Source organism: Pyrgilauda ruficollis, unplaced genomic scaffold (genome assembly GCF_017590135.1).
Source record: "Pyrgilauda ruficollis isolate IOZ18807 unplaced genomic scaffold, ASM1759013v1 scaffold7, whole genome shotgun sequence".
In the NCBI taxonomy this organism is placed as follows: domain Eukaryota; kingdom Metazoa; phylum Chordata; class Aves; order Passeriformes; family Passeridae; genus Pyrgilauda; species Pyrgilauda ruficollis.
This window is the reverse complement of record NW_024528821.1, coordinates 5,270,935-5,298,521: the sequence shown is the minus strand read 5'-3', so window position 1 is coordinate 5,298,521 and position 27,587 is coordinate 5,270,935. Positions and strand designations below refer to the sequence as shown.

General features: G+C 42.5%; 2 protein-coding genes across 17 annotated transcripts in view; one reads left to right on the top strand and one right to left on the bottom strand.

Moving 5' to 3' along the window:
* FHL1 (four and a half LIM domains 1) overlaps positions 1-6,641 on the top strand; it is a 28,658-nt gene extending 22,017 nt beyond the window's left edge. For 2 of the 3 annotated variants that reach the window (XM_041485001.1, XM_041484999.1), the window contains exons 2-6: positions 2,210-2,391; positions 3,350-3,527; positions 3,980-4,149; positions 4,716-4,902; positions 5,655-6,641. In XM_041485001.1, coding sequence (XP_041340935.1) covers positions 2,236-2,391; positions 3,350-3,527; positions 3,980-4,149; positions 4,716-4,902; positions 5,655-5,812 — 849 coding nt within the window. In that variant the 5' untranslated portion in view covers positions 2,210-2,235 and the 3' untranslated portion in view covers positions 5,813-6,641. The remainder of the gene's footprint in view (positions 1-2,209; positions 2,392-3,349; positions 3,528-3,979; positions 4,150-4,715; positions 4,903-5,654) is intronic. The other variant, XM_041485000.1, reaches the window with a different exon arrangement.
* A 728-nt stretch (positions 6,642-7,369) lies between these two features.
* Positions 7,370-27,587, bottom strand: part of MAP7D3 (MAP7 domain containing 3) — a 43,036-nt gene continuing 22,818 nt past the window's right edge. For 3 of the 14 annotated variants that reach the window (XM_041484984.1, XM_041484986.1, XM_041484988.1), the window contains 14 exons: positions 26,888-26,989; positions 25,112-25,210; positions 24,632-24,730; positions 23,425-23,550; positions 21,433-21,578; positions 20,916-21,046; positions 20,087-20,331; positions 15,689-15,824; positions 14,425-14,605; positions 13,215-13,319; positions 12,928-12,981; positions 11,990-12,083; positions 11,377-11,575; positions 9,126-10,315 (listed from right to left, as the gene is read on the bottom strand). In XM_041484984.1, coding sequence (XP_041340918.1) covers positions 10,006-10,315; positions 11,377-11,575; positions 11,990-12,083; positions 12,928-12,981; positions 13,215-13,319; positions 14,425-14,605; positions 15,689-15,824; positions 20,087-20,331; positions 20,916-21,046; positions 21,433-21,578; positions 23,425-23,550; positions 24,632-24,730; positions 25,112-25,210; positions 26,888-26,989 — 2,027 coding nt within the window. In that variant the 3' untranslated portion in view covers positions 9,126-10,005. Of the gene's footprint in view, positions 8,710-9,125; positions 10,316-11,376; positions 11,576-11,989; positions 12,084-12,927; positions 12,982-13,214; positions 13,320-14,424; positions 14,606-15,688; positions 15,825-20,086; positions 20,332-20,915; positions 21,047-21,432; positions 21,579-23,424; positions 23,551-24,631; positions 24,731-25,111; positions 25,211-26,887; positions 26,990-27,587 lie in introns of those variants that run through there. The other 11 variants (XM_041484987.1, XM_041484989.1, XM_041484993.1 and 8 more) reach the window with 8 other exon arrangements.

The following is a 27,587-nucleotide window of genomic DNA, read 5'->3' as shown; positions in this document are numbered from 1 at the left end:
AGGGACATTTCAATACCATTTGCCCTGGACTCTGCAAATGCATTTCTTCCAAATAAAACCCACCTGCTTGCTAGAGCTCTGCAGAGCTGGTGGTGGCTCACATAGTTTCCATGTTTCCCAGCTGTTTATCTGTTTCATTTGCTTGGACAGGTACCTCAAAGCCCTCGGTGTAGTTGTCAGCAGGACATGGCATCCCCTGGCCTTGCCAAGGGATTATTTCCAGACCTTGGACCCTCCACAAAGTACAATTCCTACCAGCTTGACCTCCAGCCTGCTTCTGTCAGTTTTAGGGGCAGGAATAGGGTGTGAACAGAGCCTCCATCTCTGCTGCAGCCTCCCTGTGTGAAACTTTTCTTTAGGGCTCTCTGTCCTGCTTTCTGAAATATAAATCCTTCAGCTTGTTCTGGCCCTATGTTATTGAGAGGGTGGCAAAGAGGAGATAGTGTGATGACTCTTGGATTCGAAAGCCTGCAAGGTAACAGTGTGAGTCCCACTCTTCCTGGGCCCAGATGAGGCAGATGCTGTGCTGTGATGGCCAAGTGTTCATTCATGCAGAGGCTCCTCTGGCTCTGTACCCAGCAGTGTGGGGCTGGTCCTGGTGGGCTGCAGGGGTCTGGTGAGGTTGGGCCCTGTAGCTGATGGCACGTCTGGAATTACTGGGGTGGGCAAGTGTCCATGAAAATCCTGTGAACAGGTCTTTAGGCCATAACAGGGCAGACCAAGAGAATCCTGCAGCCAAGGGCGAGCCCAACAGGGTCCCACTGACCCTGCCTTGTTGTGAGGGCACAGCCAGGAGTGACACACCCTCTCTGCACCCCAGAACCCCTTCAGGCTTGGTGTATAAAGGCACATTGTGCTGGGCTTGGAGCAGCAGGGCTGGAATGAGCACCGCTGTACCCCTGAGCTCTGTGGGGAGCAGGCTCCAAGGCAGCCCCCAGGGCTGGCTGGGGTGGTCCAAGGAGAGGCCACGTGATGGAGGCAGCAGCAATTTGTATGGCCTGACTCTGTCCTCTCCCTTCCTTGCTCTGTGCTGACACTGCTGCTGTCAGGAAGAGAGGACATTTCCTCTTGGCAGTCCCTGCTGCCAGCCCACAGCCACATTCCCCATGGGGCTGGTGACGATGCAGAAGGTTCATGGCTGTGTCCCCCTGTGTTGGCCGTGCAGGGCAATGGGCTCTGCAGTGCTGGGGCTCTGGGCACCTGGGGCAGGGATGGAGCTGCCTCTCTGAGACTCCATGGGCTTCTGTAACTCTTATGTTCTCTCCCTGGAAGTGCTCCAGGCCAGGCTGGATCGGGCTTTAAGCAACCTGATGTAGTGGCTGGTATCACTGTCCTTAGCAAGGGGTTTGGAACAAGATGATCTTTAAGGTTCCCTCAAACCCTGACCAGTCCAGGATTCTCTGAATCCTGACAGAGCCCTTGTAGCCCCTTGCAAGAGTGTTGGTGGCTTGTGCTGATGAAGGGTGCATGGAATGGAGGGAGCCATCAGCAGGAGACTGGGAGTGCAGGAAGAGATGGGTGTCTGGGGAGAAAGGGTGAGCCAAAGTGGAAAATCCTCCAGTCAAGATTCCCCACACACGCTGACAGCTCCCTGGCCATGGTGGAACATCAGACCTTGGCAGAGCCTTGGTGGTGTGAACTGAAAAATATCTCTACATGGAGGCAGATTTTTTCTTGGTTTTTTTTGGCTTTTTTTTTTTTTTCTTCCCCTTATGATTTTATATGTGAAAGCCTGGTGAAAAGAGGCAGCTGGAAGCTGTACAACTATCCAGCACAAAAGGCCTTGGAGGGCTACAGCTGGCTGTGGGTTCAGGCTGAAAACATGGAAACAATTCCACTCTGTTTGTGTTTGTTGGTGACTTCTGCACACAAATGAAGAGGTGCCTCAGCCAGGACCTCACAGGCCTGCAGTGATGAACTAAAGACTCCCAGGGAGTGATCAGGTGTCATTACCCTTGCTCGATGTGCAGTGTGTAAATAAACCAGCCTAGCATCCTTCCACTTAACCAGGGGATGGGGAAAAGTCTGGTTTGGGATTCTGCTCTTCCCGATTGGAGCTCCTTTCTCTATAGAGGAGCCCTGAGGTGTGATAACACCACCACACGCTCACTGCTGAGCCACGCTCCTCCTAGTGACCTGCACAGCCCCAGGAGGCTGGAGCAGCCCTCGGGGCCGCCGTGCTGTCCCCTCAGGTGCTGTGCTCTTGCAGGGCCTGGCAGCTACACCGTGGGCACCATGTCGGAGCGCTTCGACTGCCACTACTGCCGCGACCCTCTGCAGGGCAAGAAGTACGTGCAGAAGGAGGGGCGGCACTGCTGCGTCAAGTGCTTCGACAAGTTCTGCGCCAACACCTGCATCGAGTGCAAGAAACCCATCGGGGCCGACTCCAAGGTCAGTGCTGAGCTCCTCAGTGGGCGATGAGCAGAGGCAGAGGCTGATCAGCCTCCTGTTTGCTCTGGTCTGGCTCTGAGCAGCTCTTTGGGGTCTCTGGCTGCCGGCCGTGTGCTCATCGGGCAGAGCGGCGCTGGGGTGCGCACAGGGGGGCTCACGGTGGGCTGCTTTGGCACAGCATCTCATTCCAGGGTCTAGATCCAGCCACATGACCAAATGCTGAATTGCTCTGGAGAGAGCTGCAGGGAGCCAGCCTGCATAGGGCCTGCAAAACTCATAATTTGGGAAAAGCGCTGAGGTCTGATTTTTGTCAGATGCTTACTGCTTCATGATGGAAATCAAGAGTTCTTTCTGTGTATATATGTATTGAGAGCATTTGGATGGCAAGATGGTTCTGCTGGGTTTTTTTTTCTTTATGCCAATTTGTAATAGCATCTCTGATGTTAAGACACTAACACCAGGCAGGACATGAAGAAACACAAACTGCAGGACCTGAAAATATCTGCAAGCCTGGTGGTTGAAACTGTTTTGATCTCCATAAAAACTGGAAATTGGTTTGCTGCTTATGTATAGAAATATGGTATTACCGAAGTCATTAGCATATAGCTTCAGGGCCAGATAAATGTTTGTGGCAATAATAACGTACACCTGAACTAGAGGGAATGCAAGAACCTGAGAACTTGCAGAACCTCAAATCTCCAAACTGTTGGTTTGAAGCATCTTCTGCCGCCCTGGAAGTCCAAAGTGAATGTGATTGTGTCAGTGATTTTGGTTAAATGTCCTTCCCTGAAGTGCTTGAAGAGGAGCTGCAGCCCTATCCACTGAATCAGACAAACTTAGGAACAACAAATCCATCCTTTACTGCCCAGGCTGGTGAGACAGGAGCTTGGCTTTAGGGCTGCTCAGGGGGAGAGAAAAGCTTCTCACTCCTTCTCTCCTCCCTTTCTGTTCATTGCAGGAGCTGCACTTCAAGAACCGCTACTGGCATGACAGCTGCTTCCGCTGCTTCAAGTGCTACACATCCCTGGTCAACGAGCCCTTCATGCTGAGGGAGAACAACAAGGTTTGGTGCAGCAACTGCACTGCTTCTGAGGATGCACCCAGGTGTAAGGGCTGCTTCAAGCCCATTATTGCAGGTACTGTGCCAGTGATGGGTCTGAGGGCATGACCAGGGGGGTTTATCAGGCTGTGGAGGCTGCAGTTAGGGGTTAGGGCATGACAGTTGAAAGGCTGGAGCACCTCAGAATAGTAAATTTTGACTGTTGCTCTCACCTGTCCATTTTATTCAAGTGTTGAAAGGCTGCTTTGCCATTAACCCTCATGTCAGTCTTAAACTATTTCTACCAAAAGCTTTGCTTGGTAAATTGAGGTCCTCAAAGGCTCAGGCAGCTGATAACTATTTTAAGAAAATCTAGCAAGCCCTGGCTAGAATCAGCTACAGAAATTACCAGCTCATCCCTTGTCTGCATTCCTGAAATCCTGGGCGTAGCTATGGACAGGTCTTGCCCACAGATGTTACACTGCACAAGGAAAAGCGTTTGCCACAGGCCTGAAATCTCACAGGACAAGTTATTTTTATCTGTTGTAGGAGACCAAAATGTTGAGTACAAGAAGATGGTCTGGCACAAGGACTGCTTCACCTGCAGCCAGTGCAAGCAAGTGATTGGATCTGGGAGCTTCTTCCCCAAGGGTGATGACTTCTACTGTGTCTCCTGCCATGAGCACAAGTTTGCCAAGACCTGTGCTAAGTGCAAGAACGTAAGTCCTTCCCCTCTGCAGAGGCAGCTGCCAGAACCAGCCCTCGTGTGCCTTTTGGGAGCTGGGAGGGTGAACCAGCAGGCAGACCATGCTGAGGCTGTACCAAGGCTGATGTTCTTCCCCTGAGATGCCAGTGCCAGCAGCTGGTGGAATGATGGGAGAGCTGATGGTTCCTGTGCATTACTGGATCTGGGCAGGGGTGGTTGGGTTAGCTGATGGAAACACTGCAGAAACCAAGTGATACCTGTCTTGCACTTGCCTTGGGCATAGTTTAAGCTCTGTAGGGTACTGAATATTCAGTAAGTGAAATAGTAGCTGTTTTACAACTTCTGCAACTGATTAGTGTGGAATTTCAGTTACTGCAGGTAAAAGAAAGCATTATGAAAGCGCCAGGTAGGTGGGATTTCAGGTTAGAGGGACTCAAGTGCACTGTGCAATTAAATTTTGATGCAAACTTTGAAAAGATTCTCTCCATGACAAAGCTTTCCTACCCTACACCCCTTGCCTGTGTCCCCTCTCTTCTCCCCTGCTAATTCTAAACCACACCTCTGCTCTTTCTCCCCCAGCCCATCACTTCTGGAGGCCTCACTTACCAGGAACAGCCTTGGCATTCCGAGTGTTTCATTTGCTCCAACTGCAAGAAGCAACTGGGTGGGAAGCGCTTCACAGCTGTGGAGGATCAGTTTTACTGCGTTGAATGCTACAAGGAGTGTGTTGCCAAGAAGTGTGCTGGATGCAAGAATCCTATTACAGGTATGTTGGGTTAAATGCAGCTCGAGGGCAGTGGGTGCTGAAGGTCAGGACAGTGATCTCCCAAAGAGAGGGAGCTCAGGGATGGGTAACATCAGAAGCAGGTCTGGTAACCCAAGCCCAATCCCAGCATTTTACATGTGATCTGACTCCTGAGCCATGTGCTTGTGCTGGATGGAGGCTGAGCTGGTAACTGAGCTCTTCAGCCCCTGCATGTCTCAAATGTACCTCCTTCAAAACTCCCCCAACCAGAACTATTCCCGCCCATATCTTAGTTTGGGACCCTTAAGTCTAAACTGAGTGGTGTTTTATTGTGCCAAAGGGACATTTGTACCCCTTCTGATGTATTTTACACTTGAAACTCACTGGATTACAGAGCTCAGCCCTGGAATGTGGGCACTGTCCTGCCAGTCCCATGAAGCTCAAATTCCATCCTGCATTTTAGGGAATTTTAGAGCACAGATCTGTGTTTAGCCCAACCTGTCCTTGCTCCACATCTCTCCTTGACTGTTTGCTGGAGGAAAGGAGCCAAGGGAAAAAATTCATTGCAGAGACAAGCCATGCAAGCCTTATGCTTAGGTTTCTTCTTCAATAAACATCAGAAGATGCCACAAAACCATGGCTCAGTTGCCACCTTGGTGTTTCAGGCAAGCCTGGGGAAGCACGGGGCAGCAGGAGCAGGCAGGGCTGTTTGGTGGGAATGCCCAGCCAAGGCAGCGCTACTATCGCCGTCCTATAATTGTGTTCTCTCCTAGCAGGATTTGGAAGAGGAACCAGTGTGGTTAACTACGAAGATGAGTCCTGGCACGATTACTGTTTCAAATGCACAAAGTGTGCCCGTGGGCTGGCCAACAAGCGCTTTGTTTGCCATAATGGAAAAATTTATTGTGCTGAGTGTCCCAAACGACTGTAAATGAGCAGATGTAAGATGGATTTTAAAGGCCTGCTTTCCCAAACAGCCCTGGTAAAAGAGCAGGTTTTTGCATGTTGAGAATTTTAACTTTTTTCATTTTAGTGTAAGAACTAAATTAGCCTCAATATACTGGGTTTGACTTTTGAAGCTCTTGCAGTACAAAAGCATGTAGCCTTGCAAAAATCTAACCTTGTTTCCAAGTAACTCCTAGTATAAAGGCTTGAAATGCTGTTAGATTTAGAGATCCACACACTGCATCATCTGTGTGTGGCTTAAACTAAAACAAATCTAGTTTTAAGCTTATCTGGTATATGATTAAGCTTGGCACTTAACTGAAGTGGGTTTGACAAGGCATGTACCTCTGACACAGAGATGCAAAGATTGCATGTGGGATCAGAAGGATCCATTATTATGCTTCTACAAGTACAGCTACACAACAAACACTACACCATTAATAAGTAATAAATACCTTAGCTTACTCTACAACACCACATTGCAGCACATGTACGGAATGGCTTCATCTTACATGAACAGATAACAATGTTTTGGCAGTGACATTTAGCTTAGTTAAGTTTCCATAAACTTGTTTTAGTCTTGATTTCCGTGTGGTTTGCCCGCAAGTTTTCCTCATCAGCTTTTTTTATATCATTGTTTAAACAAGGCTGTCTATGTACAATTATTAATCCATTAACAAGTAGTAAATCTTTCACCTACAACATGCACATGCACTTACAAGTGCCTTAAAAATAGCTCATACAAGGCTAGCTCTCCTATCATGTCAGTGTATGTTTAGTGACTGAATAAAAGTGAGACTAGTGCCTGCTTGGAATCCATAGTCTGGATTTTTTTTTTTTCATTTTGATATCTTATATGATTGACATTCTTAGGGCTGAGCTACTGAAACCAAGTCTACTACACTGATACTGGCAAAGTAAGAGTCAGCTGTGCTGTCACTGCACCCTTAAATATCTGAGGAGTAAAGCAAAAATTTCCATAAACTAATTAATTTTTTTCATATATAACTGACACTGGACCATCTGCCAGAAACAGCCTGTGTGAAAAAGCCCTTTGGAGAGCATATGTACAGCCACTGTTCATGCACAGATCCACCACACTTCAGCAACCTCAGTGCTGGTTTAAGGAGGTTTTTTCCCACAGCAGTGAAATACTTTATCAACTGGATCTGCTCCAGCCATTCCCTTTCAACTACTGATAAAGAACCCTCGCAAGAAAATGAAAAGGCAGCACCTTGCTGGTCACTGCTCCACTGCTGGACTCACCCTCACAACACAGAGATGCTGCTGCTGCAGGGGAAAGGCAAAGGCTGGCAGGGAAAAGCAGGTTAGAGAATTCCTCGGTTCAGAACACGCCATCAGCACGGACAAACACAGCAAGAGCTGAAGGTGTTGTTAGTGCAAATCCCCTCCCAAGCACACAGGCTGCTAGTGTGGGAATCTGGAGCAGTTAGAGCAGCACCAGAGTGCATCCCAAGGCAGGTCAGCGTGGCAAGGGGTGGAGAGGCCTGGTAAGGTCACATTTAACATTACAGAAATAAAGCATTGTTCAACTGCAAAGTTTATTTAACTGTGCGCACGTATTTACACAGGGCTGGATCGGACCAGCCAACAAATCCCAGCACAGAAAAAATACCGGCATCTTTGTTAGAATGATTGTCTCTGCCAGAACAAACAGCTATCATACAAAAATACACTTCTCCTTTCACCTAAGGCACTGCTCTAAAGTCTAAAACAGTTCTACAGGATCTCTGAACAGCAAGAGGGAGGAGGCTGAGGGCTCCTGCTGCAGCTGAGGATCAGCCAGTGGCTCGTAGCAGGTTTTGAGAGAGCTACTCTTTAAAGTAATGACCTAGCCAGTCTATCTGGTACAGGAGACATCAGAACGAGGCTGCATTATTACTTTTAGTAGCAATTTCAGAAGATGCTTCGTTAAACTCTTCATGCTGAAAAAAGCAGGCAAATTCAGGTTAAATAGATTATTTAATGCAGGCTTTAGGGGAAGGGAAATATATATGCAGTTTGCAGCCACTGTTATAGAGCTGGAACTGGATGGAACACTTGGAATAATTAACATGAACAAAACATGACTTCAATGGTCTAATACTGTTATGTACACAATAAAATAATACTTCCATAAGTGTAGATAAATAAGTAATTCAAAAGGAAAACATTTTAAAAAGCCTAACACCTTAAACTGCACCAACAGACAAATCTAGGGACTCAACATTTTTGTAATATATTAGAGCACATGCTGAAAAATGTTTTGATGTTTGCCAGTAGATTAAAACATATTAGTGATGGTACAACACTTGCATTTTGAACTGCCAATATTTTCACATTAGGTAATAAGGAATTTTTCTTCTCCATTCAAAATTGAAGATACTCAATTTTGCATTTTTAAATAGCACATGAAACAACAAGCAACAACATTTTTCTAGACATTAAAAAGGGAGTTCAGCTTTAACATACACTGAGTGAGTCTTTTATTTCATCAAGATCATTTTAGAAATATGCAAAGTCTGCAGTTAAGTGGGGAGCCTCCAGTGGCATGTTCTACATGATACTGATATGAAAATAATAATAAAAAAAAGACTCAATCAGGTTACTGTAAAGTCTGTAAAGGAGAAACAAGGAATACTTGAACTAGGAACCCTTATCTAACAATTAGCTAAACGAACAAAAAAAGAACATTAGCACAACAGTTTCCCTGAAATGTTTCAAGGTGCAAATTTTGTCATCCCTCCCCTGTTGTTTTTTGCAAACTTGAAGATGGATAAAGGTAAACAAGCAGCTTTTCAAAACAAGGCCTTCGGTACTTGAGAAAACACTGGATTACTGAAGTGCAATCAGATTATTTCCAGGTCTCTAGTGTTCACAGTTCTGTCCAAAGAGCAAAGAAAAGAAAACATTTAACCATCATAACTGTGTGTAGGCCAAATGTATCCATCATCACTGTCAGTCTACATCCAGCAGTGAGCACTTGGTCACTTACAGTCCAAAACCAGCACAGTAGGTTTTCTTTCTTTTTACAGGAATATTAGCTCTCAAAGTTATGTACAGAATTCTTAAACTGTATTACATTTAAAAATTTTCAAGTTCAAAATTAAAAGGCCACACTTCCTTCACTAAAAAGTTAATGAGTCTGATCACAAGAAAAAGTGAAGAGCAGAATCACAAGAAATTTGTCTGTTCCCATGGCCCTGCCTGTTGTGGCCTCAAGGGAAGCCCCCATCAGGGTGTGCCCATGGAACTAAAATCCACCAGACGCAGAGTGACAGAGGAGACTTGGGAAACAGTTCAGTCTAGGAAAGTGCTACACTTTAATCGGAGAAAGTGCTACACATCACTGGAAGGAAATGTGGATAGCAAGGCTTGTTTTTCCACTAGCATTCACTTCAACTGATCACACAGTCATTTATCCCACTGAAAGAGATCTCCTGTGAAAACAGCCCTTGGGGGTTTGGCTCCAACACCAGAGAAGTCCAGTCTTACATAAACTGGCTTCCTGAAGCTTCTCTGACACACTATGCACTGTACTGCATCAGGGCTTGGCTTCTCAAGTACATGTGGCTTGACATACAGCCCTGCCTCTTTCAGAAAATTCAGAATATTCTGTGTGCAGCTTTATTACTCCTCCCAAAATGTAACACAACCACCTGTGGAATTTCAGGTTGGTGTTACTTGCCTCAGTGAAGTGAAAGACTGTTCCACAGTAAGTAGAGAGGACAGCTAATACACTGCTAAGAGTCTGAAGAGATCTTGTAAGACCACATAGGTCAGCATCAAAAACAGATCATGCCTAGGAGTGAAAGGGTCTGGTATGTAAAGTTACATCAGACACCTTTTAAACTATTTTCAAAAGTAACATGTGCCATTTAACATGTCTTAGAAAAACCTTAAATACAACATATGAGCTTCAATGCTGTTTGGAACGTCACAAGGGCTCAGCTGTGTCTTTGGAAGAGCCTTAATGTTGGGTCTTATCAAGTCCCTAAAAAGGCATCAGTTGGTGACTCCTTTTGAGAGAATTCAAGTTAAAAGCACTAAAGAAAGAGCCTTCCCTCCAGTCTACACATTGGAAAAAGTGCCTTGGAAATAAGAAGCTGTAGTTAAGGCAAGGAGAGCAAAACGCAAGGAGGTGAATTGCCTAGCCAGGGGAAGAGACAGACAGGGAAGTCAGCTTGGATTACCTGATGAAGCATCTATAGGTTTGGTCAATGAATTCACTGCACCATCTTCCTCAAAAGCCAATTTGGGGCTAGAAGGTAGTGTAGCAGCATCATTCAAGTTTTGATTACAGTTACCAGCAGAGATGCTGTCCGAGCTCAGTTTGGTTGACTTGGAATGTACTCCAACATCAATGAACTCCTCAAAAGTCCATGAACCAGATTTTCCATTGAGATTCTGAATAAGTCCAATTGTATGATCAGCTTCATGAACACCCAACTTCCCCGAGTCATCAATAATCACTTCTTTTGCAGGATGACTACAGAAAACAGAGAATGGAAAAATAAAAAGCTTGTGTTGCACTTTCCACATGTTTAACCTTACATTGATTCCAGGACAGATAATTAACAGTCTGCATACTCTGCAAAGCACTGAATATCCCACAGGGCACTCCCAGACAAGCTTCAGCTGCCACACAGGATCTCCCCTTCAAGAGCCAATGGGGAAGAACAACTCTGCAATATATACTCATTTTTTACTAAACTAACAGCCCTCAGGTAAGGTTTCTGCCTCTAGAAATTTGATATAAGAAAGTAAAAGTTTAAAGGTTTGATTATTAGATCTTGATTTTTGTAGGGTGCATTTTTCCTTGTTTTTCTCCAGCTAAGACTTTTTGAACACAAAACTAAATCTCAGAAGACCAGCAATATTTAAAACAGATTCAAAAGCTAAACCCAAATTATGGATCAATTTTCACTCATTCTTAGGACAATCATGGAAATGTCTTTATATTCCATCACTGGAGGAATGACATTAATTTATCATCACTTTAAAAAAGTGTTCACAATGTCATTTCTAAATCATTAGCATTTAGATGAGCAAATGGAACAAGCATCAGAGGACAAATTTTCCAGTAGCAGATGAAAAAGCTTTATGTTAAAAAAAATTAAATTGAACTTCTGCATTGTATCTGGTGCTTCAGCACAACTGAAAGCATTCTAGAGCTTTCTGTAGGTTATTCTTCCTTTTCAGTGTTATCCTCCTCCCTCTTGTTTAATGTTTTGTTAATGAGAAGAACTGCAAGGCATTTAAATGGAAAAGGCTTCAAGGCAATGTCAGTTTTTATAACCAACACTGCCATGTTGCTGGTTGTGTGTCTCACTTCTCAGCACTGCTAACATGGTGCCATCTAAACAAACAATTATCCTGAGCTACCTGCTCTGTGTGAGGCTGTGAGCTGACAGCACACACCACGTGGCTGGAGAAAGGCACAAACACCACAGAGCCAGCAAGGTGCTGCAGACAGCACTGCACTTATTTAAACACAGACAAGAGCTTTCTTGTGTGAGAGCTAAGTGCTCCACAGGACAGCACACTCACCTGGAATCCTTTAGCTCAGTAACAGACAGAGATCCCTTGTCACTTTTCAAGTCACTTCCATTCATGAACACTTCAGTGGCCTTCACCTCTGACTCATCTTGTGCCTCAGATTCTGCAGAGATCATGCTTTGTGCAGTCTCTAAACAATCCTCTGCCTCCCCCTTGACGTCCTGGAGCAAGTCAACACCATTTAGCTTTCCTGAATGTTGTGGGGACAGAGGGAGGAGAAAAAATTAAATACAAGGGAAAAAGAACGTGAGTAGCAGAATTGTTATTCTAAATTAATAAAATACAAGTGCCAAAATAACCCTTCCCAGCCAAAACCTGAGGCACTTGGCTTCAATAGATTCATTTGTCTATAGACAAGCTGCCTATACCAACATGAAATTAGTTTTTCATCTTCAAAAATCCATTTGTAAAATGAAAGCATGCTGCCTGAATTTCAGTCTTCAATCATTTTGACTGATTCTCTGCTCAAGAAGGGAGTGCCCCTGGCATCTCTGGGACTGGTGTCTCAGGCCATCCCAGTGCTGTTAGGACAGACCTTTTCAACAGAGCTTAAACATCACTGAAACTCACTGCCACCCAGGCCTGACTCACTCAGCTTCCTTACCTGGTTGGTCAGTCTTCTCAAGACCCAGCTCCTCCTCCTCTTCAATATCCTCTCCCTCCATCACCTCCGAGACAGACTTCCCTTCATTCTGCAACTGAATTGCCACAGTGTTACGTGGAACAGCTCCCTGTCCTCCACAGTTTCACAAATTCAGTCACAGCCCCCACACAAGACCATTCTGTGCCCAGAAATGAGGCCACATGAGTTCAAAGGCTCACAGACATCCAGGTCAGCAGCAACACCTGCTCTGCAGAGCCAGAGCCTGCGGGTCCCACTTCCACCTCCCACCTATTATTCCTGAGTTCCTTTTCCCCTCTTTTCTGCAAGGTGTGTGCTGAAAATTTATTGATTTTCAGCTATTGGAAGACTTGAATATTTGAATGTTCAAAGAGGAACAACTATTCCTCAATATGCACAATTTTTCACAAAACTTAGATCACTGCATTAACTGAAATACATCCAGTTTACTGCAGCAATAGCAATGCAAAGAGAATTGCTCTAAGCAATTATTTTGCTTTAAGCAAACAGATGATGCCAGAAATCTAAGTTTTCTGAGAAAAAACAGTCCTGGCAGAATGCACACAGTTAAAAAAGATCCATTACTGGAATCCAAAAGATTCCAGTGTTGGGTTAAAACAAAAAATCCATTAGTAACCAGTGTTGGGTTAAAACAGCAGTTTAAAAACCGGTCAGGAACTGATATTACCAGACAACATTGTGTCTATAGGCCTGGAACAAAAATATAACAAAGACTCTTCACACAGAAAGCACAGCAGAAGAATGTGTGCAATGGCAAGCTACTGGAAATTCTTCTGTTCTGGTGCACCAGAACTTTGCACTTCCTGTGGAAGCCATTTTGTGTAAGGATAACAGAGGAAGACAGGATACAAGGCAACAAGTCCTATTCTGTCATTATACAGATCCAAACAAAAAAGTACCTTGGATTCATTTTGATCTGATTTCCGTGTCCTTTTCATTATTTCTTCGATTCTCTGTTAAAACATGAAGAACATTTACAATGACATACAGAACTTTATATTTCAGCATTCTGGTTAAAATTCATCAATCATAATATATTTTCATATTTCATGAGTGCACTATTTTCATCATTGATTTTGAATTTCACAAATCAGAGTTGGCAGCCTTTAAAAAACCACACTTCTATTTAATTGCATGTGAGACCATTTGCCTGTTCATTTTAGGATGAGAATTCAAAACAGGCTACCTTTTTTCTTTCAAGCCTTTCCTGCATATTTTGCTGCATAATCCTCTCTCTTTCCAGCCTTTGTCTTTCAGCCTCTTCTTGAGCTTTTGCTTCAGCTTCTTCTCTCTGAAAATAAACAAAAAGAAGAGAGCACCCAGTGCATAACTTATTCCCAATAGTAAAATGCAAAGGAGTTACAGAATCTGGTTCAACACTGACAGTAACATCAGACAATCATTATTCAATATGAACGCACATTACAACTAAATGTCAATTTCTGACATGAAATATATATTACTATGACATTAAAAAACTGAAACCAACTATACTGAGGTAATGCAAATGTTCTGAATGTTGCTGAGCTACTGAATGTTGTTGTTCAGACTATGGTTTGGGATGAACATTTGGCTAACGAGGACAATCTATAAGGTAACAAGACAGCAATTAAATTCTAAATGTGTCAAGATTAACTTAAAAATTTTGGCAGTCAGGTATTGCTACCAAGACACTTGGTGCTGAACATTACTCTTTCGACACTGGAAAATCTTTTCTAGTATAACTGGAAAGAAGATAGAAACATAGTTAACACTCTGAGTAATTGCTGTTAACAAACATTTAAAGAAATATCCAGACACATGGCAAAGCCATTCACAGCTCTTTGAACACAAATAATTTCAATGTAAAACTGCTTTAGCTTTCAGAATTAATCTATCTTAAAGAAAGCCTGCTTTCTGCAGAACTGCTCCCTTCAGTTCAAAGGATGCCTTTGCAAAGGTACTTCCTGTGGAAGACTTTCAGCAACATGAAAAGCAGACTTGGAAACACTACCAATCTTTCTTTGAGAGGAATCAGAAAAAACCAGTTACTTTCCAGACAGACCATCTCCTTGTAACTCATAGCAGTCTGCTGGTAAAGTGGGATCAGTACAAATATTTTCCATATGCAAAACAGCATCTCTGATGACTAAAAAAAAAATATTCCAAAATAGCTGCTTCTGCCCACACTTGAATTTATTAAATGCTAGGGGAAAAAAAATAAAAATCACAGAGACCAGGGCAAGGAAAGGACCTACAGACCTACAGTCTCAAATCCATCTCAGCCAGGATGAACTCAGCCTCACATCATGCCTGACAGAGATTTGTCAAAACCATTCTGTGAAAGAAAAATCAAAAACAACCCTCTTGAAACCACAGCAGCAGCTTCTTCCAGGAACCCAGCTGGAGGCACAGACCTGCTGTTGAAGCTCTGCGAGTTTTTCCTGCTCCTCCTGCTCCCGGCGGATCCTCTCCTCCTCAGCTTGTCTCTGCTGCTCTTCGTAGGTCACTCTCCTCTCCTCCTCCTGCTTCCGCAGCTCCTCCTCCCGTCGTGCCTTTTCCTCAGCTGCCCTCCTGGCCATTTCTTCTTCTCTGATTCTAGAATTTCCAAGGTACAGATTACTGGGTATTTATTTCTTTAGAAGTGTGCATGCACAAGAGGCAGAGTAGGAAAGCAAGAAAGTTTTAGGCAGTCAGAAAATAACTGTATAAAGACACTTTCTGGGGTGGATTTACAAATGCCACCATCCAGACTTGTCAAAGTGAAAATTGGAATAACTTGGAAAAAATTATCTGTGAGTAAAAGCTCTTTGCTAATTAAGTCAAAGCAGGTCGTTCCAATAATGGAATATTTGATTGAAAACTGGATTAAGCAATGATCATTTAATAAAAACCATCTGCAACCATGACAAGAATGAAGCTTACAATCACTGTCAAACATAAATTTAGTGGGATTTCCTAAAAGACTCTTCTACAGCCTGAATTCAGAGATACACTGAAGGTGCACACTGCCAGCTCTTGCAGACATACAGGGCAGATCTGATGACATACTTCTAGAGCAGATTATATGCAAGTTTCTGACAGCTTCATATCCACAACTGGGAAACAGACAAAATCTGTCATTCCACCCTGTTTATAGAAGGCAGGTGACCCCAACCTAGAATAAAGTTAGTCAGCACTAACTTAGCCACTTATTTTAACAACTTCTATGCAGTGAACCAAATACATACTGATTTACCACTTTGAATTACTTGCCTGCAACATTCCTGATCCATATTTCATACCACTAAAGTGAAATTTAATGTACCATCAAACCACTGCCTAAGCTGATCAAAGGGAAGTTTAATACAGAGAGTTTGACTCTTTCAAACCAAATATGAACAAACCAACACTATGGTGCACAAAGCACATTCTAGTTGTGAAACAAAAGCCCCACTGGTGTCTGGAAGGAAAAAGAAGCAGTGATTTCACAGGGACTGTGCATTACATATGTACTGAGATATAAACTGGTGTTACACACAGTAACCTGTACCAGGTTGGTGCCAGTGCCTCTCAGCTTGAGGAACTGTATTAACGTTTGCAGGAACTTAAATTAAAACTTAGAAAACATATACAGCTGGAGTGTCCTTTCCAGCCACACCCCACCACTGAAAGCATCCCTTTCTTCCCCTCAATTGTTACCTTTCCTCTTCTTGTCTCTGAATTCTTTCTTGGTCTTCACGCTCTCTTTGCTCCCGTGCCAGACGTCGCTTCTCTGTCAGGATTTTAGCAGCTTCTTCAGCTGTGGTGGTCCCTGCTACTGTTTTGCTACCTGATTCTGCAAAGGTTAAAAGAATCTGCTGTTAGAAAGTTCCAGGAACTTAAAATTGTGAAAGATGTTATCTCTGTGAGATGAGATCTTATGGCAAACTGATTCAGCATCTTTTCCATCAGTGCTCATCACACAGTGATTGCACCCTTATCTGTAACAGGCCTGCAAGAGCCAAAGGGGAGCCCTGAAGATGCAGAGCCAAAATATCTCACTGACACTGAAATAGTAACAGCTCATTTCAACACTGATCCAGCCATAGTCCAGATGATACACTTAAAAGACACTCTTCAATTATCACAGCATTTAAAAACATGCTTCTGACAAGATATCCTTATTTCTGTAATGCTTGAACATTGAGAAGAAAACTGAAAAAAAAATCTGCTTTAGGAAATACCTTTCACTTCCTTCTAATAAAACTGAACGTACAGGACCCAAAAGAAGAAATTACCATTCTTTTCTTTTTCTTGTTTCATAACATTAACATTCATGCCTTTACATTTACAGTGTCTCAGCGTGCAAATGATCATCATTTTATCTGGCCCTGAAGGCACATACTAATGACTTCAGTAATACCATATTTCTATACATTAGCAACAAATCAATTTCCAATTTACATGGAGATCAAAACAGCTTCAATCACCAGGTGAGCAGATCTTTGCAGGTCCTGCTGTTTATGCTTCTTCATGACCTGCCTGGTGTTCTGGCGTCAGAACAGAGGCACTATTAGAAATTAACATCAGGAAAAAAGTCAAAACAGAACCATCTTGCCATCCAGCTGCTCTCAATATGTATACTGAAAGAACTCTGATTTCTATCATTTATTCCCTAGAAATATTTCAGTTTGAATGTGATTTTAAGAGCTCATCATCTGAATATTCAGAAAATCAGCTCTTGATGTCAGTAGAGCAGCAGCATCATAATGTTGGTGAGGACCTGCCTTTCTCCTGAACATTTCACAAATCAGCACATGTATGTTTGCTTAACATTTATAAAGCCTTGAAGTCGAGGTAATTTTAATGAACTATGACATCAGGGTTTGACCACTTGTTTTACTTCTGACCTGAAGACAAATCATTAAAAACACAATGTCATCATTAGGAACTTTAATACCTTTAAAGCTGCTTAGGCCCCATGGACACAAAATCACTACCTGCAACTGAAGGGTATAATTAAACACAGCTAACTCTCAGCAGCTGAATCATGGCTGTCCTTTGTGCAGAAAAATTCTTCTTGGAGTCCTAGGAAAAGCATTTCAGCACTGATGTAGTGCAGGCATAGAAAATGTTCTAACATTTAGATTTATCCAAAGCTGAGAAAACACCACCTCCCCAGACAACACATTGCTTCTGATGTGGGAAAAAGTTGCAGTGATGCTGGTACTAACAAAAATCAGCCATGAGTGTTCCAAATTTGAACTCAGTCAAAAGGGGTCCTCCTCCTCCTGAGCAAGAAAGACCATTTTGCATTTATGAAAACATTAGCAGATCTGCCTGTTCAAGACAGGCAGATGCTTTTCTTCCAATATTCTGTAACTTACTACGTTTCTTTTACTGTTGCCAGCGTACAGCCAAAGTCAAATTGCCTCTTTCTTCCTCTGCCATATGAGTGTCCTTTCTGTTCAGACTACTCACTTTTCACAGCAGAGACCATTTTTTGTTGCACGTTTGCCATCTCAGTTGTATCAAATCTGGTTGACACTTAATGTCAGGTTTAACCTATTTCCCCTCCTCAAAACTGAACCTAAATAAGACAACCTAATGCTCAGCAAGAAGACTAAAGGTTTTAGACTTAAGTTCTAGGGTTACAGCATGATGACAGCTTAAGTATGATATCTGCTATTGACAGAAGAAAATTAGTCACAACAGTTCAGAACACTGAAGATATGGAAAGAACAGAAGGAAAAAAAAGAAGAAAGGGTTGGGGACCTTCCCACTGCATTCTCACTTCTGCAGTTTTATTGATGATTTCCATACAGGTACTTCAATACTGTTTTCATCTCCATGTACCCCTGTATGGGCTGTTTCCACAGGGCAGGACATGAGATTTCCCAACATGCCTTAAGAAAATTCTGACAGTCTTTTACACTCAGCTTCCTTTTCCTTGTACTCCTAGTCATTCTTTTTATCAAAGGACTTCCCTTTTAGTAAGGGAAGGGGAAAGAGAGAAAGAGGCAAGAGAAACAATCTCTGAACACTTGCAAAATCTAGTACTAGCTGGATGGAGGGAAGATTCCAACAGATTCAAGGTAAGTAATTAATTCACAATTAATCCAGGAATCATATTTCAAAGCCTTCAATAACCAGATAGAAAATGTGAGGCTCCATGATAGTTTATTACCTATCATCATGCATAAGGTGAGAGCTCATGAAGGAGCACTTCTTATGCTTTAAGTTGCACAAGCCTTTTAATTCTCAGAGAAGCTGCGAGAGGCTGCTGCCAGAAATGACAACTGCTCCAGTCACTGAAAAATAAAAAGTGTTTTACTGCGGAACAGTATATTGCAGGAGGAAGACACAAAAAACAAGACAAGAACCTGACTGCTGTCAGCAACAGGCAAACAAGTTCAGTTTGAAGTAGAAGAAATGGGATGAAGATACAAGCGCACAAAGCTGAAAGTAGGCTACACCTACAAGACCTAGAGACTGATTTGCCACATGCCATTCACTGGTGCTGACTTCAGAAGCTGTCTGGGACAGGGAATTGCACCAACCCATGGGGTGAACTGCTGACACAGACCTGTAAAATGAAAATTGCCTTGAAAACTGAAAGCAAACTCTTAAGAAAAAAGATTTTGCCTCACATAGCAATATTGCAATGTACCAAAACATTCAAAGAGAGAAATGAAATAATCTCTTATTTTGAAGAACATGCCCACTATTTCCTTTTGTTCTGTGTGTCAAACAAAAAGAGCTTTGCCCAGCCCCAGTAGGAATCACTAAGATGACTATTTTGAGATTAAAAATAAACTAAAAGGAAAACAGATAAACTGGGTTAATACAGTTTCAGAAGTCAGTGTAGAGAGGAGACAGATCAGGCATCCAAGGAACAAGGACAGAGGTTCTTGTTCCAGAACAACTGGAAGATACAGGACTAGGACACATTGTGATGGAGGCTTCAACCAACTGATGACATTGATCAGAAGTGATGATGCTCTGAGGCACACCAGACATTTATCCACAGTATGGTAGCACACTGAGGGATGGATGTTCTGACTGCAAAGACAGATGTGTGACTTCGTACAAACATCCACCTTGATTGCCAGGCTTCCTCCCACAGGAACACATGCCCACAGAGCTCTACCGTGAGTTCTTCAGGTGAATGACACTTCACATCCAGCAGAAGCAGTACCAGGAGAAGCCTCAGAAGTGGCAGAGAGTAGGAGCAGCCCAGGGAAGCACACAGGAACCGCACATGCAGTAACGTGCAGCAAGCACATGTTCCCACTTACCTGGTGTGTGAGGGACTCACCCCCAGTACTGCCCACTGGCTGTAACTTACATTTCTAAAGATCTCTCCTTTTTCTGTCAAGGGTCCCCTAAGACCTTCTGCACAGTGTAATGCCTGCCAGACCTCATCAGAAGGCTGTCCCAGATTCTGCTGGAGATGGCAGCTGGCATTTTCCACAGGGACAGAGGCCAGGCTCATGTGGCACAATGAAGAGGGCTAGAACACTAATTAGTTATCTGGTATATGGCTCTCCTTAGTCTACCAGGATAACTTCTCAGTGTGACTTGTGAACTGATCACTCTTCCCAAGGCAGCAATGATTACACACTCACTGGAACTTAGGCCAAGGCAGCCTTCAAGCATTGTGAAAACTCTCTCTCATCCTGTGATGAACAGGAGCTGATTCTGTTGTCCTCCAAGGTCTTTACAGGAGCATTTTAACAACTACTAACTGAACTGAAAGACCTTTGTGTAGTTTAACTACTGACTTTACAAACCTAAGCTAGTAGATCCCTCAGCTAGAGCAGCTGAAGCCCAAAAGGCAAAGAGGATTTCTGCTTTTCTTAAAATTACAGTACAAGTAGTAATAATACTGAAAGCTCCTGACTTAAACCTCTGAGTCAAATAAACCAACTACTGCATTAAAATTCACATCCCAAAGTCATATAATGAAAAACTATTGTATAATGAGTAATGAACAGCTTCTGCCTTAAAGCATCCTACCCTCCAGGGCTCTGCCTCACGAGCCAGTTGTTTCCGCACTCCTAGCACACACTGGAGAGGCCTGGAGCAGGACTGAGTCAGACACTGAGGAACACCCACCTTCTTTGGTCTTTGTGCTAGCTGCTCCTGCATCCCTCTCCAAGGCTGGGGAAGCACCTTGCTCTTGTCCTATTCCTTCTGTGCTCTTATCCTTTGGTTTGCTCTCTGCTTCAGTTTTCTTTTTGGTAATGCTTATAACACTTGGTGTGAGAGATGGACGCTGGATGGGTGCTGGTTTAGAGACTGGAGTAGGAGATGGTGGCCTTTGTTTTGACACACCAGGTGAAGGTGGGCGAGTCTTCTGCCTGTTGAAATAGAGTATTTTTCAGAGCTAACAATGAAAACCTCAACCACGCACCTGAGGAAAGCAGTCTCCTTTGTTTAGTTTATATTACATACCTCCCTTTCAAAAATAAATCCACCCACAAATTACTGGTGCCTTCCCCATAAAACTCAAACCAGGATTCCAAGACACCTTGGGCACCCAGGCTTGCTACTTGGTGGTAACATCAGAACACAATTGCTAGCCCAGATCTCCATTTACTCCACATCTAGGATGAACCTCATGATTTCAACCCCAGAAACTTCCTACGCTAATACAGGCGGATCACTTTATTCAGAGGCTTGCAGGCTTTTGTTGGTTTTAGTGCACAGAAGATAAGGGTGTTTTGTCTGCACAACAAAGGTTGAAGCAAAAGCTGCATCCCTATTTTGGGAAAGGGAAATTGGACCCAAAATGAAGGTTTTTCTGTACAAACACAGCATAGCATAGGTCATCCCAACTCCAAAAGCTCAGCTGTCTTGAGACAGGAAGAAGCCTTCATTTTGTGCTGAATAAAAGGTGTTTACACACACCTGACTGCAGAAGAGGTCTAACCTGGACACATACCTGACTGCAGAAGGGGACGGAGGACGCTTCACCAAATTAGCAGGAGAGGGGGATCTTCTACGGGCAGACACGGATGGTGAGGGAGGGCGCCTCAAGCCAGAACCTGGGGATGGCTTTTCTGTCTCTGATTTCTAGAAGATACAAAAAACCAAAATACTGCTGACTCTCTAGAATACACTGCAGACAGAGGAGCTGCTATTTCAACAAACAAGCAAGTGGTCAACAAGACACACTTTGAATGTTCCAAAACATAGACCTGATCTTTGTTTAATTTTTACATAAATTAAAGCTTGAGAACCATAAGCAGCAAACAACATGCCTTCAAGATACAAGAGAGATCAAGTACCATAAAATTCCAATTTGATTTTCATACTCTGTATTTTTTAGGCAAATGCTACTGTAAATTTCATCAGTGCTTATTGAAAGCAGCAGCAAAGAGGGGAAACAGGATCCCATCCTGAGCTGTTCCAACCCCCCAGATTAAGAGAAACTTAATTCCTGTGAGTTTGCAACAAACCTGGGTTGAATCAGGTGAACTTGCATCAGATGAAGAGACAGAGGACTTCAACCTGTCGATGCTACGGCTGCGCACCGGCACTTTGGGAGCTGGGACTGGGGAATTGATGGAACTGGCTGAAGCTGAACGAGGACAGAGGTGAGATTCTATAAAAGTTAGGAATTTGACAAGACAAAACAAGAACCAAGTGCACAGCATAAGAACAGGAGAGAAGGAAGAGGGAGAAAAAGAGAAAGAGAGATTGTGTGTGTTAGAAACCATACAGGGAAACACCGCAGGCAGTGCACAGTGCAACGGCTCACGGACAGACACCACCACACAATTAGTACTGGGGAAGCAACAGCACCAAGAATAAACACCCTGAAAGCAGCAGTCTGGAGTAGATAAAAATAAAATGCTTTTCCAAAAATGGACCAAATTTGTAGCACACCAGAATTACTTTAATTTTAGTCAAGTTGCATTTGATCACAAATGCTTCGGTGATAGTGGCTTAGCATCTTTCCTGACAATTTTTTCATGAGAGGTTCAGATTTTAAGCATGTTTCCTTTATACTCAAGGAGGAAACCTCCCTTCTCTTAAAAGAAATCTATCAAGAGAAAAAACGGCATTTAGCTATAATATCTTTCCTACCTGAAGTGTCAATCTCTTCACATATAAAATATTGGAAAAATTTTATCTTTTTTTTTTTTTCTTACTAACATGATCACAGACAGATAAGCACACACAGATGCAAAAATACTCTAAAGCTAGATATTGGATTCTTCTATAATTCAAATAAATTGTGACAATTGCAGCACTTACTTTTGTAACTTTATGGAAAATACATTTTATTTTTGTATTTGCAGCATTTGTGCAAGGAGACCTGCATTCTGTTTGTGCACAGGTTGTGTTAAAGCACAGGTACTTTTCTACTGAATTGAAAAAAGTACCTCTAAATAAACTTATAAAAACATATCTTTAATTCAGCAACAGGGAGTGTCACGTGCTAACAGTAACAGAAAAAAAGATGGCATTTCCCCACACGACATGAACTGAAGTATTCATGGTAAAATAAAAGCAGCACATACAACAGGTGTGTAAAAATATGACTACTGACTACAAACCAAAAAATAAATACTGATTATTAGACAAGGGGAACAGTGTGGAAATGTCACTGTTACTGACAAGGACCAAGTGAAATGGTGTAAGATAAAAAATAAAGATGTGATTTCATACTAAAGAAGAAACAAGCAAAATTGGGAACACAAGTTGTAAGGTAAAAGAAGAGAAAAGATTCCACATTGTTTCCAGAGATGCATTTACTGGGGGCATTATTAATTAACCAGTAACAATTCCAGGACATGTGGGTTGCAGCTAGGGGGGCTAATTCCTGCAAATTCCTGCTCTAGTAAACTGAGTAACTGGTGTGGACATATCAGGTCAGTCTGGACCACCACAAAACTGCTTGAGTCAGCCAGGGTTTCTCTCTTCTGTTATACCATGACTTCTGTGATCAGCTGGATGAAGCCAGCTCAGGGCTCCCTGTACTTATCTCCAGGTAACCCTATTGTCATGTTCCTCCAAGTGTTTCTTCCCCTAAAGAAATTTAACTTTTGCACTTTGAAATTACAGGTTTGATTGGGTTTTTTTTTCCTTTCATAACCTAGTACTGCTCTAACCAGAATGTCTCAGATTGAGTTGAGGGTATAAATGCAGATCTGTCAGCTAAAAAAACCACACACAAAATCCCCAGAATGAACACCAGCATCTGGTTCTCTGCAGAGCAAGTAAACCAGCACTGGAGTTTAAAAGCCAATATTATTATATGGTTTTGTAAATAAACATGCAACATAGCATATGAATTGGGTATTAATGACCACAGAAAATACTGGGTAAGTAATATTACACACAACCACATACTAACTGTCTGATTCAGACAGAAGTGTAGCACAGTTAGCAGCTACCATCTAAGTTCTGTGTAAGACTTTGAGGCTTTGCTGCCCTCCTGTTACCTGAGGGGTCCTGTCCATCAGCCGACAAGGTAGCAGCACTTTTACTCCTAGCTAGGGAGGCCTGTGTGGGGGCGAGGAGGCGGCTGATTACGCTACTGTCCAAGGGACTGAGCTGGGAGCGACGAGCTGGATGACAGGAACAAACCAAAAAGGATCCAACATGAAATCATATCATGGAAAAGACAAGCAGTACAAAGCAAAGGAAGATCGAGCATTGTTGCAAATCGAAACGGTTTTGGAAGAACAATACTGAAGTCACGGAGGGGGAATTCCAAACTAAAAGCACAGAAGGGTTAAACACTGCAATCTCTTATGTTGCACTTCTTGCTCTTGCCTTGCTTAGTACAAGTCATTTTAATGTGCAGAGACTGGCACGTGTACAACAGAGGTGAATGCTGAATCCAGTCAAAGTATGAGACGTTTTTGACTGAGCTCTTTAGAGCCACATTCTCTAGATTGCAGGAAAAGCTGTTTTGACATAATAAACAGAAGGCTTGCAAGTCAAAGCCAGCAGTTATGGTCAAGCATCGCCTGCACACACAGATTCGCATGGACAGCACCCAACATTCTCTCAGACAGGAAAGACTCTGAAGCAGAAATAATTTCAACTGCTGGCAACAGCTGCTAAAAAGGAAAGTTTCAGAATTGTTAACTCAGAGAGAAAACCACGTTAGACAAGGTGCTATTCCCTCAGGTTTAGCACGAGTTCCCAGGAAAGAGGTTATTTGTAACCTAGTGGGGAATACACAGACCAAAAGAGACTGAAGTGAGAACAGGTTTCTTCCTTCTGCATGCACATGGCTTACTCCAGCAGCAGGAACAGAGAAGTTGCTTTTAGACTGAATAATGAAACAGAACTTAAAAAAGCAAAGGTAAGATTTAACTAAGAAGTGAACAGACCAGTGACATTTTTACAATTTCTGACCCTTCAGTCTACCAGCTCTCAAATAGATTGCTCTCTTAAGCAGACACATGTTGCTATCTGCTTGCAGTGCCATTTAGTAAAGACAAAGGCCTTCTTAGAGGATTTTTTTTCTGTCCAGAAGTAAAAATTTAATTTAACTTTTACTATTTTATCTTGAACACTGGGTAACTAAAAGGCCATTAAAAAGTCCTAGAAATTTAAGAACCTAGGAAAGTAGTGAAGTCAAGCCTATCCAAACTTTAAAGGCTTTAAAAAAAATATTCAGTTTTATGTAACAACCACCTGGTTTTTCTTCCTTTTTCACTTTTTCTAGCTCTGGAGAAGACTGGGGTTTACTACTCATTCTACTCAAAGATGTGCTCCTCTTCTTTTCTGTTCCTCCTAGAGACCAAGCGTAAGGAAGATTATTTTTAACAAGATATGATTTTCTATATTGCCATCCCATGCTTTGCTTTTACTAATCAGCTAAAACCAACAATGTATCATTATGAAGCCCTATTTTCTCATGAGTTAAATGGTTTGTAAACCATTTGTCTACTTTCCCCCCACCCTTCCTCTTTTCAGAGAAATAAAGCTGGTTTAGAGACAGTTACCCAAAATCTGGCACTGCAATGTGCATAATGATATTTATGCCACAAGTTCACAGACTGCATAAATGCCTGAGTGAAAACATTTATAAAGGAACTGGGACATGGTTTAAAGTCATCTTTGAATATCCCATTTACTGCCTCCCAATTCTCAAAACAAACTGGTTTCTAGCACCTTTCTGTTCCACCTGTGAACCTTTGGGTGCTGACTGCTGGGAATGTGGAGGGACTTTGTTACTCAGTCTGTTTAATGAGGCACTTCTCTTTGTGGTACCTGGAAGTGAAAGCGCATGGATTAATTATGCTGAAAAGCCCAGAGGTCCCCTCCAACACCTGCCCCACTTCCCTAAGAGAGAGAAGTTAATGATTAAGTTGCTTTATAATATTGAATTCTTCAGAAGCAGAAAAACTGGATCAGTGAAGAACCACTTTATGTAAAGCATTATTTCTTTTATTTCTACATTTTTCTCATAGCACCAGTAGGATGTCAGCCACAACAGATTCTTGTTTGACCTACTGAGGCCATCCTTGTACACCTTTAAAATACACAAGAATTTTAAAAGACAATTGCTCACATTCTCTATGAGTATGAGTGAGCCCAGAAGTAACACAGAACACAGTGGTAAGTGGAGATACTCCACTGATCCAGGACAAGCATAATTTTCTCATTTCCACATTCTGCTCCTTCACCCTCCCTGGCACACAAGCACAAGAGAAGCAATCTGGTTCATTCTGGGGCTGTATTTAATGTCCTGTGAATCTCCCCATCAGTTCTCCCTGAGCGTCAGATTGAGAGCACAGGATCACTCTAAGTCACCCTCTACACCCTGACCACATAGATCACTTGGAGTCCTGTCCAAATTTGTTGTATTTCAGGCCAACTGAGAATATTTTCTCCGAAGTGACTAAGGATTCGCAAAGGATTTCAGGGTATGACAGTAAGTTTGAAAGCAATCCCAATTAGTTGATAATTAGTGACTTCCTTTGTAAGAGGTTTAATTTGTACTTTACAGCCCTGCTTCTGACTCATATCCAGAGCTGAACCCTGCAGACACATAATATATAAATATAATTTAAAATCACAAGCAGCCTCCAGTGACTCAGAGCCCCTGCCAGTATAAATATAGTCACTGATTTCCCCACCAGGCACACAGGGGATGAGCACAAATTTTTCTGCTGCATCACCTTCCAACACGAACCAGCAAAACCACCTTTAGCTGTGTCTGTCAGGGATTCTTTTAGCTCAGTTTGCTTGATCTGCAGATTGGCAGAACACTGCAGCACAGACCTAGCTGAATTTGTATTAAACAGCTTTTAGCTTATTCATCATTTTAAACAAACAAAAAAGCAAAAGCAAAATCCTCCATATCTGTGATACAGGCAGGACCATATGAAACTCTGGGAAGACTCCAAATAACAAAATCTCATGCTAAAACAAGCAAAAATATGTGCTCCTCCAAATAGTTTTTATTTATCTTAACAAGTATATTAGGACAATTCCTTGTCAAAATTGATTTTTTTCCTTCCTATTGATAATCAAATGACAAAAGCTGTCTAACAGAACAAGGCAAACCTCATTTTCATACTGTGTCTATTTTGCTGAAATTTTAGGGTGTGAATTAAGGCATGCAAATCCACAGAGATGATGGGAAATGATTTCTGAATCATTCACCAAGATTTGACTTTAGTAACAGAATTAGAGAAATAAAAAATAAAAAAAACCAGCATTTTTTACCATTGCTCTTCTCCTCTAATAGAGATCACACCAACTGGGTCAAAGCCCTGAACAGTGAAGCTGGATTAACAAATTGCATGAAATGCATCTGAGATCAAAATACGAAGTGAGTCACAGAGCAGGGGAGGAGGGAGGAGTTTTCATTCCACCTCCTGTCTCCTCCCCAGGCACAGCTGAGCGGTGCCCTGCTCCCAGCAGCCACACACCCCCACTTACTTCGATCTGAGGCATTTAAAGGAGCTGCAGACGGGGACAGGCCTTTGCTCACGGCAGCCTCTGCCTGTTTGAGGTTGGCTGCGGAGGGCGAGCGTTTGCTGGCTGTGGAGAGAAGTGATGACTTTAGAACTTGCCCTCATACTGAGCCTTTCACACCTTGCTGAGAGCTCACTCTCCAAGTATTACATCCTGAAAGCTATTTCTGCTTTTGTTTGATGACAAACACAAAATTTTGTTTTCCTTTGAACAGGCTTGATACCATTAGCACCAGCTGGGACAGGCACAGAAAAGGTAGAGTTTAGTGGAGTCATGCCAGGATTTATGCATATGTGTGCAAAAAAGGGATTTTTAAACCCCATGCCCCTAACATGTAAAGACAAAAGTTACTGAGGCTGTCTGCTGTTATCAGACTGGCAAGACACAGAAAATAACAACAAAATCTGGAAAATTTCTTTCTTCATTCCTGCCACATAAGTATGTCAAAACAGTTTTTTAATCACTAGTTAATAAATCCAAACCAAAACAAATTATTTTGGAGGAATAAAACCAACTCCTAAGGAAAGGCAAGAAAGCATTCCTATTTCTGATTGCTTCAGAAAGGTTGCTGTATTTTAGAAATTGCCAATTTTTCTCTAAAAGCTACTCTTCAGTTAATGTTTCCTATCAAATCTGCAATTTTTCAGAAAAAAAAAAAACCTGA